We start from the raw sequence: 21,164 nt of genomic DNA, 5'->3' as shown, positions 1-21,164 counted from the left end.
TGCTTGGGCATGCCAGTTACACAGCAGCCTCTAGGAGCTCGGTTAATAAGGTTTTACCTTTGTGAGATGGATCTATTCATCATATGTTAAGCCAAGTTCCCAGGCCTTCAGGCTGAGAGCCAGGCCCTGAGTCACGATGAATTCACCTAAATAAATGCCACCTTGTGGAGACCTATCTACATAACCAGCTCTCCCCATGCCAAACCTGCTTCATGTCAATATATCAAGAGCCCTTGCATTAGGTGCTAGAAATACAAGTGGGAAGACGAAAGTGCTGCAGCCCCCAGGAAACTTATGGTCCCCTAGGAAATGTGGGTAGCAGATGAACAGAGGCAGTGCAGTACCATGGGTACTAAGGAGGCAGGATGGATAAGCATCTCATGGGCTGGGGTGTCAGGGGTAGCATCCTAAAGGAGGGGGCACCTGGGCTGAATATTGAAAGAGGGCATGGTTGGCCAGTAGGATCAGTGAAGACATTCCAGGCAGATAAAATGGGATGAGCGAAGGCAAGCAGGCATGAAAAAACATCTGGAGTGTCTGGGGAATGGCAGGTGGATTGGGATGCCAGGGCCTCTGGGATCTGCAGGTGAGTGCGGGAGCTGTAAGAAGAGAAGTAGGTAGGGCCAGATTATGGAGAGAGTCATACACCAAGCTAAAGGGTTTAAACTTTATCCTGAAAGCTATGGGGAGTCACTGGAGAATTTTAAACAGAAGAAAGGTGATTTAGCATCTAGTTGGCAAAGCAGTATGAGATAAAACATGAACTCAAATAACAAGACAAATTAACACACGATAAAAGCCACAAGGGCGGTGCAAAGAGATCAGAATAGAGAGAGAACTTTTAATACTAAGGATAATGAGGGGGGAGTCCCTCAATGGACTAAGACAGCAGTAGATAGGCATTTCACATGGCACGGGCAGAGAGCCCCGGAGTTAAAAAAATTGCTTATATGATGAAGAGCCACTAATACCAGTATGTAGAGGAGTGTAAGATATGGCTGGAGATAAACTGGCAGTTCTCTGAAAAGCTCTAGGGAGTTTGGATTTTAGTTGGCAGGTAATGGAGCATCGTGGACACCTTGAGTTGTGGGTAGGGAAGGACATATTCAAAGCAGTGATTTCTGACAAGTAGCCTAGTGGTGATATAGTAGGTAAATTGAGGAGGAGAGAATAATTGGAGGTAGAAAGACCACTTAGGAGGCAGTTGCAATAATTCAGGCATGATGTGCTATGAGCCTCAACCAGAGTAATGGCTGTGAGAATGGAAAGGATGAAAGATCGGGAGCTGACGGGACTCGGTATGAAGGAGACGGCAACGTGAAGTATCAGACTGAAGCGTCCAGCCAGCGGTGACCTGGGAAAGGATGGTCTCACTAAACCACAGAAACAGACCATCTGGATGGAAAAACTGGATGCCGGGGCTTTGATGAAGACAAGGAAAGAATCTCAGATGATTTTTACGTTTATCGGACAAGAAGACGTTTAAAAGGCTAGAGAGGACAAGAGCTGGGAGAGTACTGTGATCCAGAATTAAGGAAGACAATAATTTAAAGATGAAGAGAGTATCAAAAAACATCAGAATTACAGAAGGGTCAAAGGCAATGAGAAACAAGAAAAGGTCACTGGATTTAACAATTAGGTCATCAGGAAAAGCATAGGAAGATGTCATAGGAAGATGGCAAGTAGTTTAAGAGATGGTTGATTCAGAAACTGAAGGAGAGAGTGTAGGTCAATTGTTTTATAGAAAAATTTAGTACTGAAAGGAAGGAGATTAAGAGGATATTAGTTTGAGGGGATAAGAGAATGCAGAAGAAGGTTCAGTTAGGACCCAAGAGTGTATATAAGAAGAAAGAGAACAGATGGTAGCAAGGAAAAGATTTCAGGTGCAAGAATAATGATCTAGCTAATGGTGGCAAAGGGGTAAGGATGAAAACAGAGGTGGTTATAAAAGAAGTGAGAGGACACGTCCTTGTTTACATGCATAAAGGAACAATGAGTGGAAATAGACTTTAACGTGAAGACATTTTAAAGGAACTAAGTATATTCATGTAAAGAACTTAGAACATTGCTTGGCATATGTTTAGGGGTGTAATAAATTCCAAGTATCATAATTAGCATTATTATTGATAGATGGCTGTCAAATCTCATGCAAAGTTATAGTTTTAATATAACCAACAAATTCTATACTTAATATGAGGTTAAATTATCCTCATTTTCAGTTTAGGAGTATTAGAAAGGACTTTTTCTTAATTCATAATAGGGGTGTCTCATATGAGGAAAGGAATAAAAACATATTCTATTGACTCTGAAATACTTCCCCCGATCTGAGCTGTTAGTCTATAAATTTTTATGGACATGCATAAATAAAAGTATTTATTAATGCCATTTTTTTCTGCTTTAACAATTAAATAATTCCCTTTTTAATGGTTTCTTAGAAGCAATAGATTGTCATTGAGACATATTTGAAATTCTGAGTACAACTGAGAACCTCTTGTTTCTTGGCCTTACCCTTTAATCACAATCACCTCAATATGGAATTGCTGATTTTAAAAAACTTTAGGAAAAAAAAATTAAAAACACGGGGCACCCAGTAGGAAGTCAAAGGTAGTGTGACATAAAGACTGACCGGTTCTGCTATACATCAATCATTTTTACTAAAGTAAAATACAAAAATATATTCAATTTGAATAACTCATAAATGTCGGACATCTGTAAACCTCTTTTTTCCCGTACATTCAAATGATTTTTACTTAGAAAATAATTGCAAATAATTTTTTTGCCTCAAAAAATCCTTACTTTTCTAGCAAATCAGTTTTGGGGTTTTTTTTAGGAGAACATTTTTGTCTAGGAAGTCAGGGAAGTCTGCAGCAAATGAAATAAAAGATTTCTGTTTTTTTATTCAACTGCAGTCAGTTGCCAGTTGCCATGAGAATTCGCTGCCTCTGGGAGGATGACTCTACCCGCACCTATGGAGCCTCCGCAGCAGCTGGCTGCTCAGCCTTCCACTCCCCGAGGCTTGTTACCATGCTACTGCGCGTGTCTGGGCCTTCTGTAATGCGGACCTGCTGTCCACTCGGTAACAAACCACGGCCTTCACAAATGCACGCTAGGGCTTGCAAATTCAGCTTTCATCCTGGGGCTTCCCTGGTGGCGCAGTGGTTAAGAATCCACCTGCCAATGCAGGGGACACGGGTTCGAGCCCTGGTCCGGGAAGATCCCACATGCCATGGAGCAACTAAGCCCGTGTGCCACAACTATGGAGCCTGTGCTCTAGAGTCCAAGAGCCACAACTACTGAGACTGCGTGCCACAACTACTGAAGCCCGTAAGCCTAGAGCCCGTGCTCGGCAACAAGAGAAGCCACCGCAGTGAGAAGCCCACGCACCACAATAAAGAGTAAACCCCGCTCACCCGCACGCAGCAACGAAGACCCAATGCAGCCAAAAAATAAAATGTAAATAAAATAAGTAAATTAAAAAAAAATTTCATCCTGGTCTTAGACACAGCAAAGTTATTTTTACATCTAAGCGACACACGCTGCCCCACAAACACCAGGTTCTGGCTTTCATTCTACTTTTGCAGTTAGACACACGTGGCCAAGATTTAAAGGTGGCGGGGTTACAAGGTCAGATCCGCAGAGTTTTCAATCAAATGGATTTTATCACTTACCATGTCAAATGTAAGAAGGTCACAGAAGAAAGAGCAGATTAATACAGGCTTTCCTGTAGCTTTTAATACTGATTTACAAATGATCCCCCATCGTGAAAAGCTACTGCCACCATCTCTGGATCCCACCAGCGTCCCTGTCACACCTCCAGTGCTGAAATCCCTCCAGGATTCTTTCCTCCTTACTCTGGGAGCTTTCCCTGCAAAATCATACCCACAGCTCCCAGTTCAGGTCAGCCTAAAAAAAAAAATGCAGACTTTGCCCCTGGGGCAATACACCTGGAAGAATTGTCCCCTTTTGTCCACAGGGAAAAGGGAAGTTCTGTTCTTTGTGTAATGTATTAGGTGAAAATGACGGTGATAGCAGTATTATGGGAAGTCTTTAATGCGTTTGCATTCGGAGGTATAAACCAATGTCCAAACAGACTCTGTGACAGAACAGACTTTCTCAGCCTCAACACTGTAGACCTTTGGGGCTGAATAATTCTTGGTTGGGGGGGAGTTGTCCTCTGCATTGTGAGACGTTTAGCAGCATCCCTGGCCCCTACTCGTTTGCTAGATGCTAGTAAAACTCCTCCCAGAATTATGACAACCAAAAATGTCTCCAGACATTGTCAAATGTCTGGGGAAGAGAGGAGAGAGTCAACTCCAGTTGATAAATACATAATAGAGAAGATTTACTTTTTTTTAAGAAATTGCCTTTAGAAGACAATACGCACAACGAACATCTATCCAAGCATTCTATGAGGAAGGCAACATTAGGCAGAATTTTAACCATCTCTAGATTTTGGTTAGGAAAGAAATAATTTATAGAGATTAATCCTTTAATTAGGAGGCAATAAAATTTAGAAGGTTGGAGCACAGGCCTTGGAATCAGAGATCTAGATTTACTAGCTGTGAACGTAATGTCTCTGTCCTTCAGTGTTTTTACCTATAATATAAGGATAGTTAGCAGAATCTATCTATCCCTGGACATGCTTCAGGGCCTTCACTCATGCTGTTCCCTGGGCTCAGAACGGCTCCTTCTTTCTCTTGGCCTTTCACCCTCCAAGTCTCAGTTTAAATAATCCCTCCCCAGAAGGGCCTCTCTGTTTATCTACAGCTAGGCTCTCTTGTGATTACCTATCATAGCACCATTTGCAGTAACGTATTTTGTAACTTTTTATGCTTCCCTCACTATTTTATAGTTTCATAATGTCCAGGATTATTTCTTTATTCAACACTGTCTTGAATATGGTGGCTGGCCCACAGTAGAGGCTCAACAAATATTGCTGTATGAATGAATGAATACACAGAGTTTTTATAATTATTAATATCATCATCGTCATCATCATTGAGGACCTGTACTGATCTGACTTAACTAAATTCCTATTTTACAAAAACACTCACTTCATTCTGTTGAATGTTAAGATCAAAATGTCACCATGAGTAAGACTGTACGAAACAATGACACTAGGATACCTGGCTGAGCATCTACAACAATGCCTGGGAAACTGTAGAAAGCCTAAGCTTTGCAGACTTGCACGGGGTTGGGCGGCAACATCCTGGGATGTGTCCATACGTGTATGACAGAGAGGATCTCATTCTCGGAGGGGGGGCTTCAGCGGCTCCCTCACTGTACCTTAGGGCTGGATGAGCGCTGCTGGCTCAGCTGCTGTGCTGGGCCCCTGGGTCAGCCGCCTTTATAGACTCCGGCAGGAGGAACACTAGCTTTGTTTTTGGTTCACTGGCAAACCAATATTTTGCTCTTAAAATCAAACCACTGTTACAGTGGTTTTTTTGTTTGTTTGTTTGTTTTGGGGTTTTTTTGCAGTACGCGGGCCTCTCACTGTTGTGGCCTCTCCCGTTGCGGAGCACAGGCTCCGGATGCACAGGCTCAGCGGCCATGGCTCACGAGCCCAGCCGCTCCGCGGCATGTGGGATCTTCCCGGACCGGGGCACGAACCCGTGTCCCCTGCATTGGCAGGCGGACTCTCAACCACTGCACCACCGGGGAAACCCGTATTTGTTTTTTTAAAAAAGTAAATAATTTTTAGAAGAGCAAGGCAGAAATAGGGTTACTCTACTTGGGACCATGTTGTTAAAATGCTCATGCTAACAAGAAAGTAAATTTTTTAACATACTCTTTTTCATACTCTGTCACAGAGAAAGAATGTTGAATTAAAAAAGAGATAAGTACTTATAACAATAAATTGATGCTCAAGGTGGCCAACAGATCCTAAGAGCTATTTAAATCTAGCCAGCTACTTAAACTATGTCTGAGTTTTTGAAATAGCTCTCTGTGATTTTTTGAATTGTGGAAAATGGGAAGAGTAAAACGTCTGCAGATCTGAAGTTGAGATTATGACAAATTCTGCAAACCGCTGACAAATGAGATTGATCTGCTCCCCCAGATAAGATACGTCATTGAAGGGATTAGTGTGGGAAGGAGTCAGAATCAAGAGAAGCCAGTAACGGGTTCAGACGAACTTCACATTGGGAATATTGGCAAACATGATGTATCTGGGCTTTGGCAAGGAGGCTTTGAGAAGGAGCCTCATGAGATATTTTTTAAAAGGAGGAGGAACATGGGATAAGTGGTCGTTTATTTAAGGCAGATTTCTTTGTGGGTGAATAATGCACAAAACATGACCATGTTAATCTGAAAGCACATTTCTGGTGGCCACACACCAGAGGACTCTGTCCTTAGCACTGTCCCCGTGCAGCACTTCTAGCACCTTTAATGAAAACCTTTTGAGGTTGGCAGAATTTTTTTTCTGTTAAGAGCCAGATGGTAAATATTTTAGGCGTTGTGGGTCACATACAGTCTCCATTGCATCTTTTTCATTAAAGAAAAAAAAAAAAAACTTAAAAAAAAGCTGCAACCATTCTTAGCCCGAGGGGTGTACAGAAACAGGTGACAATTCGTATTTCCCCACGGCCCAGGTTTGCCAACCCGTGTTCTAGAGCTTATCAAACTTGAGGATGACGTGAGAGAGAATGAATATTCTGCTTAATAGAATCAGGACCCATAAAGATACCATGAGCCTCATGGCACGTGAGCACTGGAAGGGACCTGAAACCTAGAGATCATCTGTCAAGAAGTCCCTCCTCTATTCACAGGACAAACTGGGACAACCTGGGATTATGGGCTGGCAGAAAGATATAGACATAAGTGCATGGTTTTATACTTGAAATCCCAAACTCCCAATTATGTGAGCACAGAATAGGCATTTATGGCTTGACAGCTGAACCAGGGAAGAACGGCATTTTAGCCAAGAGTCAGTCAAATATGGGTCAAGCGTGTGGTGTGACTGCAAACTGCACCATCCTAAACATGGTCACACCACTCAGCTTCTTGCCTCGGAGTGTTACATGAAGAGTCATCGCTGTAATATGTGAGGAAGCTGAAAAAATTGGAGGTATATAGGCCAGGGGATTCATGTAACGGGATTTTAGAAACTTCAGAGCACAGCAAAGCTACACAAGTAGAGAAGGAGCTGGTTTGTGGTTTATGGGCCTGAACTGGGTACCCAGGAGGTCAGGGGGGAAAGAAGTCTGAGTGGCAGCTGTTCACAGTGCCTGAGCTGCTGGGACGCGGAAATGGAACATATGCATGTGTTTAATTCTCCCTTTAAGTCATAGAGCATTTAGTCAGTAGAAGAGACTGTCCATTTTTGTTGGACTTCAAGCAACAGTCCAGCATCTTAAGGCAAAAGGCAACTTGGGGAAAAAGGCTCTATCATTATGACCAAACAATGTGCTTCCAGATGGAAGTGGGGAAATCCATCCTTACGCTGTGATTAACTCTTGCTTCCCTCATTTTCTCTGAGTCTGATTTTGCCCTCTGTAGACATAACAGAGACTAAATCTATTCCTTTTTTATATACAGAACTCTTGAAATATCTAAATGCTCCCTAAATCTTTGCTGCTTCTGGAAACAGATCACTAATTCCTTCTACAGTTCATTAAATTTCACACATGCCATAGTTTCCAAATTCCTGCCACATCCTTTGAGAACAGATTAGAGTTTAAAAAATTCTTTTTATATGCATGGTTCCATTTGTTCCTTTGGAGGCAGGGAAAGTATCATATGCCCTATCTATCTATCTACTTACGTACCTATGTACCCAGATAGATCTCCCTCTCTCCCTCCCTCCCTCCCTTCCTTCCTTCCTCCCTCTCTTTCAGGACAAGCCATCTGAACAAGGTCCAGGAAATTTGCATAACATATGCAAGACACAGACCTAGAAAGTGGCAGGTCAGGGATTATAACCAAGCTTTTTGAGTTCTAAACCCATGCTTTCCCATTCTTTCTTAAAGGATGGATTCTTCTGTTAAAGGCAATATATTCTTAGTTAAAGGCTATACAGTGGAAAGGGTCTTGCTTAGTGCGGTATGGTTTTGCAATATGGTGACAGAATTTTTAGCAGCATGTACCACAGGGTAAATTTGATAAGTTCTCATGATTACAAATAACGCAAGGAACAGGGTGAGGATACAAAATGACGGATATGAGAATCCCTTCTCTAGTTTGAAACTTTTAGGTTCTTTTACCCTCCATTCTTCTATTTCAACTCACCATGAAATTTTTAGAGCAACTCTCTAACCTATAATAACTTTAATCAAATAAACATAACTTCAGAAGTATCGAGTTCATGCTGTCCTGGAGCCCTTTTTACAGACCTGTATTTGAAGCCGGTATTGTGGGTGAGCAGTTGTCCTTTTCACATGTTCCCAGGATTGAAGTTAAAGTCATAGCAGAAACTGCATTGCTACCTGAGAACACACAATGGAGACACAGTATAGAGACAAATATGCAAGTGACAAGAAATGAGCAGACACATTACAAAGGCACATAAATAAAAGGTGCTATTACTCCAAATGAGCTGTGTTCCTAAAGTGTTTAGTTAAGTTAGTGTAGCATTCCGAACACAGTCTTGCCTCCTGAATCAATTTTATAAATAGAGAATAGGTTCATGGGCCAACCCACTAAAAGCCTTTTTTATCTTTCTAAAGTGGCTGAGATAAACGACTAATAATACTGCAGGCCCTAACCACCATGTGTAACAATGTTCCCATGGCCAAATGCATTCAGGGCTCTGGCTTGGAAATGCCAGGAACATGTTCCCCCAGTGTAGCTGGTAACCCTGAGCCCTCAGCCACTGGTGCCCGTGGCTGAGGTAGGGCAAGCAGGAGGTGGCATCTCTTAACGGTAAACTGCGGGTTCCTGGGAACAGGCCATCAAACATCTCAGGGAAGCAAGAATCTTCTTCCAGATCCCTGTTCAGAATCTTTTCTTCCTTAGTCCCCAAGGATCCATCTTTACCCCCTATCTCCCTGGCCCCGATAGAAAAGTAAATAGTAACCTTCTTATCTGCGTAAAACAAGTTTCATATAACAGATTTTGTTGTTAGTAACAAATACAACATGAAGAGGTTCGTTCCTCTCAAACCTGTTTTTCACATGGAGCCACCAAGGAAAGTCCAGAAGGTGGAGGGAGAGGATTAAGTTCATTTTCAGATACTGAGGAAATATTCATGTGCATTTCAGGGCAGCACCCACCGAGGTTAGCCTGATTGTTTGATGAGGCGAAGGCAGAAGTGGGGAATGGTGGCTGGAGTTTGGACGTGTGATGAGGAGAGAGACCAGGCTTAGAGTTGCCACCAACACAAGCCCTGGAGCTGGGAGAGCTCGGGTCCATGAGGAAGGGAAGCCGCAAACTTTACCTCCCCGCACCCTGACTGGGGCAGCATGGCAGAAAGGACGGGTACATCACGGGGTGGAGTGAGCATCAAGTGGTCAGAGAGGTGGGGCTCCTGAGTGTTCCCCAGGAGCCATTCCCTTAATTAATATTTACTGACTTCGTGCTAAGCTCTGAGGACTCGGAGTCAGGGCCTTGGAGAACCCACAATCAATTAGGGAATACAGAGAGGTACAGACATAATTATAGTTGAATGGAGGGAGTGGGGTACACGTAAAGTGAGGTAGTGCATTCAGAGAGGGAGAGGTGAATTCTAGAACGGAAAAAACAAAGGTTTTTGGAGAAGGATCCATCTAGAGGAGACAGGATTTACACACAGGAAGATGAGGTAGAGGGTAACGGGGGCAATTCCAGGTACAATCCTATGACAAAAGGTACAGAGGCCAGCAAAGGCACAGACAAGGCAGAGCTTCTAGGCTAATGATTTTAAACCAAGCATCCCACAGCCAGCCCAGGGCCCAGCAAAGTTTTCAAACCCATAAGACACAGAATCAGAACCGTGGTGGGAATGAATGACTTGCACAAGCAGAAGAGAGGCTGAGCGGGGGGGAAGCACCTGGGAAGTTTCTGCCATTTTCTGGGGAGACAAAATGAGGGTAGAAACAGGAGGGCAGCACTGAGGATGGGGAATAGGGGGCAGTGGGAGAGACACTGGAACCTCCGCTTGTCAACACTACCTTCCCGCCAACTCCTTGGGCTTGTCTAAGACATGGATTCTCCTGAACACCGTCAAGTTCAGGCTCCTGCATCTACAGATTCAGATTCCACTGGTGTCAGAGGTGGGATATGCATTGTCCTAAACTCCCAAGGCCATTTGCAAATTATTGGTCCTCTGCTCTCATATCCATCTGCGGTGCACCTGCCATTCAGCTCTAGAACCTCAACCTTCTCTCTTTGTTCACTGATTTCTTCACATTCACTGAAGAACTGTGTACCCAATTTCACTTGCTCCCTAGATGTGCTATGTTTGATAATTTCACTCAACTTTGGGAGAAAATAGTTTTCAATAATTGAAAGAATAAACTTTATGCTACATATCCACAGACATAATATATAGTATTAGGAATTAAATTTAAAATGTTATGAAAATATGAGTGCTTCTTCCAGGGCACGGTACCACATACACTCTCTATGAAACAAAAACTCTCAGTCTATGAAGAATCAAGAGTTTAACTTTGTTAGCTGTTCTTGTATGCCATATTTTTATAGTATTTACAAATGCTTTCTCTTGTTTAACAACTTTTTATATAAATATGTATAAATATTTTTAGTGAAGATCTTGACATTTTAGTTTTCGTGCTTCCTATTTTGTAAAAGACAGGAAGGAAGACTTTTTTATATTTCTAAAGAAAATATATTCATAATATAATGACGCTAACTTTTTTTTTATTGGAGTATAGTTGCTTTACAATATTGTGTTCGTTTATACTGGACAGCAAAGTGAATCAGCTATATGTACACATGTATCCCCTCTTTTTTGGATTTCCTTCTCATTTAGGTCACCACAGAGCACGGGGTAGAGTTCCCTGTGCTATACAGTAGGTTCTCATTAGTTATCTATTTTATACATAGTATCAATAGTATATATATGTCAATCCCAATCTCCCAATTCGTCCCCCACCCCCGTCCCCCTTGGTATCCATACGTTTGTTCTCGACATCTGTGTCTCTACTTCTGCTTTGTAAATAAGATTACCTGCACCAATTTTTTCAGATTCCACATATATGCGTTAATATACAACATTAGCATTAATATACAAATAAATACAATATTTGTTTTTCTCTTTCTGACCTACTTCACTCTGTATGACAGTCTCTAGGTCCATCTATATCTCTACAAATGACCCCATTTCGTTCCTTTTTATGGATGAGTAATATTCTATTGTATGTATGTACCACATCTTCTTTATCCATTCCTCTGGACACTAATTTACTTTTTAAACAACACAATTAAAATTATTTACTACAAGATTCATGAAACAATAACGACTGTACACGTTTGAATTCAGAAATTGTGACGCTTCAGTGTCAGACTCACTCTGTACTGAATAACTCAATGTGATCATGCCTAGTAAACAATTAAGACAAAGAATTTTGAGAACAGATAGTTTATGATTCACAGATAGTTTAGTACAAGTGGAGTTTTGGGGGTAGGTATATACATGAGCTTTTCCTCCAAATATTTATACCTATAAAACTCTAGACAAAGTAACATTTAAGGGAGAAAAAGAAAGGCCATAACAGAAAATATACCATGTGTCTGTGAATAAAGACTACTACCTAGGTCTGAAATTCAGTCTCAAGTTTAGTAACTTTCCATCTATGTATATGATGTTTCTATTCCATGCCTTGATTACTTAGACTAAATAATAGATCTAAATGCCACTTAATTATCCCATATTCTAAAAGCACCACTAATTAAATCCTACTTTTAAATTTGATGGTTTGAAGAAAGAGAGAGTCGTTTTGTGGTTTCCCTTCTCTGCAACCCATAGGCAGTGGAATCACCCAGAGAAACTATCAGCAAAGTGCAGAACTGTGATGTCAATGCAGCAAAACAGGAGAGGAGGAAAGAGACTTAAGAACAAAATTTAACCAAAACAACAAAATGTAGGAAAGGGGGAAAGAAGAAACCATTAGGGAGCATAATAAATAAAAAGTCCAAAGTGAGATGGAAAGAGTCACCCCTCATACCACAAGAATCACAGTGAGTATAAATGGGTGATGTCTAACCAGTCAGACAATAAAAATAAGTATCATACAGAAATTCTGACAGTCACATATTCACGGACAGAGCCCCTTAATGACAATATTTTGAGCATTTTTCTATAGCATATTTTCTATCTGATGGTTTCCAAATCAAAGCATTTATGCTTTCCAACTATTCAAGTGTAATATAATGTACTATGAGCAAACATGTATGGAATAATGGTTGTGAATGATGCTGGAAGTTCTTGGGGGAGACATCCCCCAAGAGAAAGAATCCCAAAGCTATTATTACCCTGCACTGAAATTGTCAACGGTCCCCGGGAGTACGGTCAACACTGTTGAAACTTCTGTACTGAGACTGAGCTCAGGTGACGTTTCTTGTATGAAGATTTTCCTATGCACACTGTCAGCTAACATACAGCGTAGGGGTATTTCACACTCATGAGCTCTTAGTGAACAAGAAAATGTTTTCAAAGGAATGGAAGAAAACATTGCCTCCATCATCATTCACCTGTGATCCTCTTAGCAAGAGATGTACCAGTCAGAGCCGCCATCAGAGCAAGCTCATTTAGTGGTAACAGCAATACCTGTAAGGGGAGTTCTGTTTTTCAGCCTATCCACCTCCATAGTGAAGTCATCCTTCAGAAAAAGGAATCCAATAATGGAAAACAGGTAGACAAGGATGAGGGCGAGGACTGCAGTTAGAATAATGGAGCGGCCATTCCGTGTGACACTTTTTATGACATTGAGCAGAGTCTCTTCTCTATATACTAAATCAAAAAGCTACAAAACCAAAGAGAACAAAAACAAGGAAAAAAATGCAATGAAGCAAAGGGTGAATAAATACAAAGGTAATCACAAATACAAATGCAGGCCATTTTAATTTACCTGTGAGAGAATAACAGTATAAATAACAACTTAAAAATGAACCAAAATATGTATTTCTTCTCCAGTTTGAATGTGTTAATAAACTGTTTTTCAATAAAGATAACTCTAACACAATATATAATGTGCATATGTTGGTTTCATAACCAATGTAATATCAATTTTTTAAGACATGGTAATAGCATAGCTTCAAATTTGGATTTAGAAAAATTGTAATACAATACATAACCAACTTAGCTACTTATTCCCTATTTTTAGCCTTTCTGATATTCTGTAGTTGCTTCTAGAATATGTAAAATGGCTAACATGAGAATGCTGAATTAGGGAACTAAGTGATGAATAATTGAAGGATTCATTCAATGGATTGTTTAATCAAGGGATTAGAGGTGAAATGACATGAATTCAATTTTATGAGCCCACCAAAATAGAAAAGGTATGAAATTTAAAAATATTTGAGAAATGCAAACATCTTTCTTACTAAACAGGTAGATTGAGGGCAAAACCTATTACTTTAGTATATGCTTTTGGGAACAGAAGTATAAAGAGAAATATAATTCACAGGTGTTAATTCACTTCCTCTATGGATAATGGGTTATTCTCCATTTTGTGTTTAGTAGTAGACAATCCGTATGCACTGGTCAAGAACGTAGGTATGTGTCTGCTATCTGCAGTCAACTTTAAGAACAATTTTATTTATTGCTATATTTAAAGTTGAAATTATACATTCGCAACTACATGTTTCATTATTAAAAGCTGGTTAAAAGCAATATTGACATTTACTTTAATGAAGGCATAAGTATCAGTTTAGAAATGAATAGTATTTTTGATATTAGAATAACTGGGGTTTGTTTTCTGCTATCTATGGGGAGTGATTAAAATCTCTGAGCTGGTTGAAATGATTAATACCAGTGTCGCTCATCCCTTCAGAAACACCAGGGCCTTGTACTCTGTTTTTCAGAGTTTTGAGGCTTATACAGTTACTTTCCAATTTAACTATAGTCTTGCAAATAATTGCTGTAAATATATTAACTTGTTTGCTCACCTTAGGACACTGATGTTTTTTGATGGTCAAACACAAAAACATATGTTTAACTATTTTGCTATCTGTTTATCTCCTGGAGGGAGATACAACCTTTAGAAGCAAATTCCTTATTCTTCCCTAAAGACAAATTAAGTAATGCAAGTTCAGCTTCCACATTACTGACCTGGCTTATTTAACTTATTTAAGCATTTAGTTGACAGAAAGGAGATTTTCCCTCAGCTGAACAGTGGCTTAAAGAAAAGGTCTGGAAATGGTTCCAGATCATTTCTGGATAGTTTATGAAAGTTTATAGTTTTCAGAAGCCCATAGGATACTTGATGAAAATGCATATTCCTGGGTCCTATGCCACACCCACGGAATCAGAATCTTGAGAATGCAAAGGTATCAATGTTGGACAGGTGAACGGTTCCTTCCGTTTATTTCTCAAAGGAAAATCTAGAGTGTGGTTTCTATTACCAGTTAAAGGATTGGCATTTGTGGACACAACTGGGAATGCAAATTCATATATTTTTTAAAACATAAAAATATTTTAAAAATACTTTTAAATACCATTTTGACATCATGTCCATTAAAATTTTCTTCTAGTCCTCTAAACATGAAAATGGAATCTATCCTTTTTATAACCAACCCAATGAAAACAGATTAGCATAAGTTTGTATGATTTGAAAAGATGAGAGAAAAATGCAACTGGAAATTAAGGTTAACATAAATTAAAAGTAACATTACTAGTAATAACTCATAAAATAATTCAAATACACCTTTATTTTTTCAAAAACCTTTCCTTAAATAACAAAGATTTACATGTATCATTTCACATGTTTTTCATATTATTTCTTTAATGGGTCTTGATATTACTAGGCTCTCATATTACCCCTATCCATTTTATAGACAAGGAGGTTGAAGCACAAAAACATTATAATAAATATTACATATTTATTACAGTCAGGGAGAAGAGCTGGGTATAATAGACCTTTACCTATCATAGGCAGATTTTAAAAAATGCAATTTTTGTGGTGAATTAGAGCAAAGAAGGAATTCATTAGAATCCTTGGATCAGAAAAAAAAGTCTACTTTTGATGGCCGAATACTAATCTAACTTCACTGGCTGAATACTAATCTAACTTAGCTGCCTGGAAGATAATTTTGTATCCTTATGTTGATAAGGGACAAATCCGCTCTTCACTGTGGCTCTTTCAAGTGTTTTGGGGTAAACAGAAAATTAGTTTCTTACTTAATCTTCCTACATGGGTGAGCTAGGTCACAGGGAAGCAGGAGGCAATGAATTTGCCCCTCATGACCCAAGAAAACCAGGTCAGCGTAATGTTTTTAGATCTTCAGCTTGTTTTCAGGGATTATTTTATTGGGTAGTGTTCTCCTCTGCATAGCAACTGTGAGCTGAAGATATGAATAAATTGTTCCTCTGGCATCATGATGCTAACCTGGTAATGCTCTAAGTTTCAAAACATTACCATATACTTGTATTGACTCCTCTCCTGGTTTATAGCTACAGAACATATATGTAGGAAGGAAAACTGATAACCAGCAAAAAAACAAAACCAAAACCAAAATGCGGCTTTAGAAGAAATCTGAAAATCCACCTTAATGAATAGATATATGTAAATCAGCTTAACAACAACAACATATTAAATCTAAAACTATAAGACTGCCCTTAAAACAACTCATCATCTTTTTGCTAAGTTGGCTTTCCCCTTCATTTTATTTATATGCCATTCTAAAGATACACAAAATATTTGCTGTTATAAATAAATGCAATGAATTCAGTACCAAGAAAGTATATCCCTTTTCTTGTTGAAGAATCTCTAAGGGAAATATGACTTGGCTGAAACCCAAAGCAGCCTGCTATACAAAGCCTGGGTCAAGAGGTGGGTCTCAGAGATAAAATAAAGAATTGTACCACCTATGTCGTTTCTCAGAGATAAAGACTAAAAATAATAATAATGCATGATTTTCCTAGGCAAGTCTAAAAATAACATAATTTGTCCTAAATGCCAGACTCTGCTTAAAAAAAAAAAAAATCAAAGGAAGAAGCATAAGAAGCAGCAGCATTATGTATTTTTTTCAGCAGTGACTATCCACATAGAGATGTACTCACCAGGAAGCTATAGAAGAATTCGTGAACAAAGAGGCCCAGCATGCAAACCAGGACATACGCTACATGGTAGAGAAAGGCCATATCCAGGATGACCGCTCGGTACCCTCGGGTGAACGTGCCACGATTTCCGACAAAACTCACCAGAAATACGATTTTATTACAAAGCTAAAGGGAGGAAAAGATTCGATTTTACTGTCTTATTTGTTCTGAAACTCACAAAAACAGCATGTCATTGACAAAACCTATTATTCACAAAGTCTGTGGTTTTCTTTTATGATTTCTCATTTTGTAATTTTTCAGCACTGCTTACAAATCTGCATGTAAACACCATAGAGACAAACCCTGTATTCTTTGCAGTTCCAGGAAAAGAGAGGAAGAGTGATTAAGAGCCGCAGCTCTAAAATCAAGACAGACGTGAATTTAAATGCTAGTTTTCCCACTGCTATTATCTGACCTAGGCCATGCAACTGGAGGCCTTGGTTGTTTCTTCCCAAAAACTGGAATAAAGGAATTCCCACCTCATAGAACTCTTCAAGGAATTAAATAATTCATAATGAATATGAAGCCCTTAGTACAATGACTCTTGAAATATTACTCATTATATTTTCCATATTAAAAGTAATAATGCAATGTTTTTATTATTATACTATAAATGAAATAGAAAAATATATTTTCAGAAAACATCCAGAGATTTGTCCTCGATTTTTTTATCCTGGACTTTTTCTACTGAATATTATTTTAAACAAGTAGGCCATTAAAGATTATTTTTGTATTTAATTTACTCTACATTCATAAAAAATATAAATATACTTCTCTACCTAGATTAAAATAAATATAATACTTGGATGTATCTTCCAAGTCCTATGTATGGTAATTATTCAGTAAACGTTTTGGAGTGTTTTTTATCCTTGGTACCATGCAGAGCAGGGGTCCCCAATCCCCAGGCTGTGGACTGGTACCAGTCTGCGGACTGTTAGGAACCGGGTGGCACAGCAGGAGGTGAGCGGCAGGCCAGCGAGGGAAGCTTCATCTGCCGCTCCCCATCGCTCCCCATCACTCCCATTACCGCCTGAACCATTCCCCCCAACCCCGGTCCGTGGAAAAAATGTTTTCCACAAAACCGGTCCCTGGTGCCAAAAAGGTTGGGGACCGCTGATGTAGAGTATTCAAATTAAAAATACATTTAAATACAGAAATTTAAGTACAGAAATTTAAATACAGAATACAGAAATTTATACTGAGGTTCTTTGGCAATGGTATCATATTTGTTTTTATATGTCCAAATCTAACTTTGGGAAGACAGCTTGCTCTTTGCAACATCATAGATTTTTTTCCATGTATATGAAAGAAACTGCCTTATGGAATGATTTTAAATAACATAAGAAGGAGCACAACACTTTGGGCAGAAGTAAAATTTGAGAGGTTGGAAAAACCTTTTCCTCCCACTTTCTGAAATCCAAATCAATACAGATAAAATGAGAAATGGTTTATCACTGCACGTTGCGAAGATAACCAAACCAAGTCAACAACACAGCAATTAAAAACTTCAAACCTTTCCTAAGTTTGCCCCATGTTAATTAAATATCCTCTCAATAATAGATATTATCAATTTCATCATCTTGTTAACTTGAATAATGTTAAATAGAAAGTCTTACTTCACTATTTAGTGTTACATCATCACACCTTTACATTACTATTAAATATAGCTACTGTATTAATGGATGTCTTTATGTTTACTATCCAAAAGCAAGTTTAATTCATTCACCCATATCATCAATATGAAATAGAAATAAGAAGTTCTATAAAAAATAAAAATTAAAATTATGACTTTTCAGAAGGATGAATTATATGTTGAAGACAAATTGTTTAAATGTTGTGTATTTGAGTCATAAAAAAATTATGCAGGAAAACTGTAAGTCCTATATACTTATAGGAAAAGGGATACATTGAATTCAGGTTCTCAAGAGCAATATAGTTCAATTCTCAAATAATGCAAAAGCAAGGACACACTTCTGCCTAAAAGGGCCTCTGCCATTCTTGCATGAAAAAGAAAGATTCGCCTTATTTGTTTCAGGTTAATTTTTTTGAACCTTGACATAAAGCTTCATATTGATGAGTATGCTCCTTTTCTCTTGATGGAGCCAATGCTGGTAGTGGCAGCCACCTATTTCTGCAGAGATCAGAAACAAGGAAACTGCTGTCTTTTAATTTTGAAGTATTCATACCATGAAGAAATAAGTGTAAGTATAAATGACTTGGGTAGGAAAAAACCTGAACGCTGGTTTTTCCTGATGCATGACCTGGAAATTTGCAAATTAGTTTTATTGAGCATTTTCCATGAAAGCTGGGAATATTTATGGAAATGAAGAAGTTACAAAAACATTCTCCCATTTCATGTCATGACTTACTTGACATTGTCTAACCAGTCCTTCGTTTGTCAATACCATTACGTAGGCGATCATTGCTTCTGTGGCAAGCGTTCATGTGGGCAACAATAAACGGGGGGTGTGGGAACTGAGCAAGGTGGTTAAAAGGCCATCTTCTGAACTGGTGTTGGAAGGACCCTCGAGTCAGCACACAAATACCGATATAAATGATCACAACCGTCCCTTATATTTTTTTCTTTCTCCATCTATTCTTCAAAGCTGCCCTTGATATATTTTTCATTGAGAATGGGATAAATTGTGTGAAGGTTGGGGGGAAAAGTGGCAGGTGGGGGAGGGAAATGGCAGCAATGTAAGCTCTCTGTACAGCCTTTTAAAAGTAACACATCATCCAAATGATGGTCTTCCAAAACAGAAAAATGAATGTTCATTTGTTAATCAATGTATACTAAAACAAATTCATTAATTTTAACTAGGTAAATTAATTATACAGTATAGTAATATTTTCATAGATACTTTATATTTCATTGATATGTCTTTGCAGGACTTTTTTTTAAACAGTGCAATATAGTGGGAAGACCCTGGCTTAGAAGTTGGGCCATCAGAGTTTTAGTCTTGGCTCTGCCACTAATTACTTAGGTAAATCCTCCTGGTGTCTATAGGATGTATACACTCATTTCTAAAATGAAATGACTAGAAGGGAATAAGCCTTAAGGTGCCTCACAGCTCTAGAATTCTATGTGGTGTCCCTTAAAGTTTGCTATTTTATGTGATCACAGAAATTTATAGCTGCCTTTATATAATCCTTTTTGTCTTATTTGGTTCTATGTCCCTGATCAATAATCCTATCCCCATCTTACATTGTTCCTATTTATTTTCCAACAATTATAGCAAAAAAGATGGTCTACTATTTATTAAAAAGTAAAATTGAATCTATTGTCTTAAACTGCAGTTTAACTATATTACTATATATTCATCAACCTTCTTACTAAAAAATCAGATTATCTGATTCAAAAATCTCCATTTCAGTGATGTTACATATTGGGCAGGATAAGGTTCTACAGTCAAAGTGTGAGGCAAAATTGTCATGTAGTCAAAATCACCCAAGAGATCTTTTAAATTGCCAGCGAAACAGTACAGTAAACGAGGGTGGTGTAAACTGTAGTGTCTCTTACTGAATTCAACACATGCTAGTATTCTCCCAGCACTGGGGCAGTTTTCTGTTTCTGCAACTGAATATCAAAAGTGGGAGGATCAGTGACTATATTATATGAAAAACAGGGAGTGTGTGTGTGTGTGTGTGTGTGTGTGTGAGAAAGAAAGGACGAGAATATGAATGTTTTGACTCAATATATTTCACAGGTGTTTATCGTATTATTTATTATAAAAATCTAAACAATGAGAATTAATGAAATGGTTAAATAAATTATATAACATCCATATAACTGGTTAATACCATCATTATTAAAATGAGATTTATAAGTAAGTTTGATGGTATGAAAATATATTAAGTGATCCCAAACTGATAAAATGTGTTTATATTTGCCAAAATAATGTTAATTTTCATTAGCAATAACTAAAAATGTAACATAGAGGTGGGAAGAAAACTGTACTGGGTTATAAGATATGCTTTTATAACAGAGAAGAACATTTGAATTTTTAAAACAACTCAAATATTGAGGTAACCCCCGTGACAAGACAGAGAAGCGAGCTGCAAGGTAAATACAAACTTTTTTAGCAACGAGCAAAGATGATAAAGATGTAGCATCATAATACGCAGAAACTGATAATACTAAGTGCTCAGAATATAGATTGAGGTTTTTTCCTCCCACTTGATTCCTTTACCAAAAAAAGGACTTTCTGTATTTGCTTAACACTGTGAAAGACACTGAGTCAGAAACAAACAAGTCCCTGTGAACCAAAATACAAACACTTTTACGATCATGACAGCAATGTTTTACAATTAAATACTACTTCATGTATTAGGTACCGGTAAACCGCAGCCTTTATTGCTATCATTATCATACTATTGTTCTTTTCTAAATCTTCACACTAATCTTCTGAACTGATCTTCTCAACAACCCGATGAGGACAGACTAGGCTTTAATATCTTCATTTCACTGATGACAAGAACGGAATTCAGAGGCTTGCTATTTACCTAAGGTCTGGAACTCTGATGCTCATTAAGGCTTAACTCTCAGGTAGACGATTTTTCCGTTTCTGATACCTATCACTTTAGCAATTATAGTTCCACCTGTTACACAATGCAAAGTTTTAAGTGTAAATTAAGTTAATAAATACGTTAAAATCTAAGGGAAAAATATGATTGATTTATGTTTTCTTTTTTTTCCTACCTCCTAGGAAATGGTAAACCATAGACAGTTCTGTAATGAGCCTGTTATGTTAAATGTTAAGGTAAATGATATTTGCTAAAATGTTTTTATTAATCTGTACAGTATCAAAACTATAGGTAAAAACTCTTCTATCAATATCTATCATAACAAAATTACAATTATTCCATTCAATTTGTCCCAAATCAAAGCTAATATTTTCTTTGGTCAAAATGCCCTGGACAGGCAGATCATAATGTATCATTTGGGGACTGTGCAAATGAGTGTTTTATG

At 38.5% G+C, this 21,164-nt stretch overlaps 1 protein-coding gene across 4 annotated transcripts in view; it reads right to left on the bottom strand.

Moving 5' to 3' along the window:
• Positions 1-21,164, bottom strand: part of ITPR2 (inositol 1,4,5-trisphosphate receptor type 2) — a 533,856-nt gene that overhangs the window by 68,486 nt on the left and 444,206 nt on the right. For all 4 annotated transcript variants that reach the window (XR_012324486.1, XM_019936326.3, XM_033866983.2 and 1 more), the window contains 3 exons: positions 16,157-16,321; positions 12,704-12,899; positions 8,331-8,423 (listed from right to left, as the gene is read on the bottom strand). Coding sequence is in view for 3 of the 4 variants with exons in the window: in XM_019936326.3 (XP_019791885.2) it covers positions 8,331-8,423; positions 12,704-12,899; positions 16,157-16,321 (454 nt within the window). In the remaining variant the exon portion in view is untranslated. The remainder of the gene's footprint in view (positions 1-8,330; positions 8,424-12,703; positions 12,900-16,156; positions 16,322-21,164) is intronic.

Source organism: Tursiops truncatus, chromosome 11 (assembly GCF_011762595.2).
Source record: "Tursiops truncatus isolate mTurTru1 chromosome 11, mTurTru1.mat.Y, whole genome shotgun sequence".
Taxonomy (NCBI): Eukaryota; Metazoa; Chordata; class Mammalia; order Artiodactyla; family Delphinidae; genus Tursiops; species Tursiops truncatus.
The sequence above is the reverse complement of the archived record's forward strand: the minus strand, read 5'-3'. Positions and strand labels throughout refer to the sequence as shown.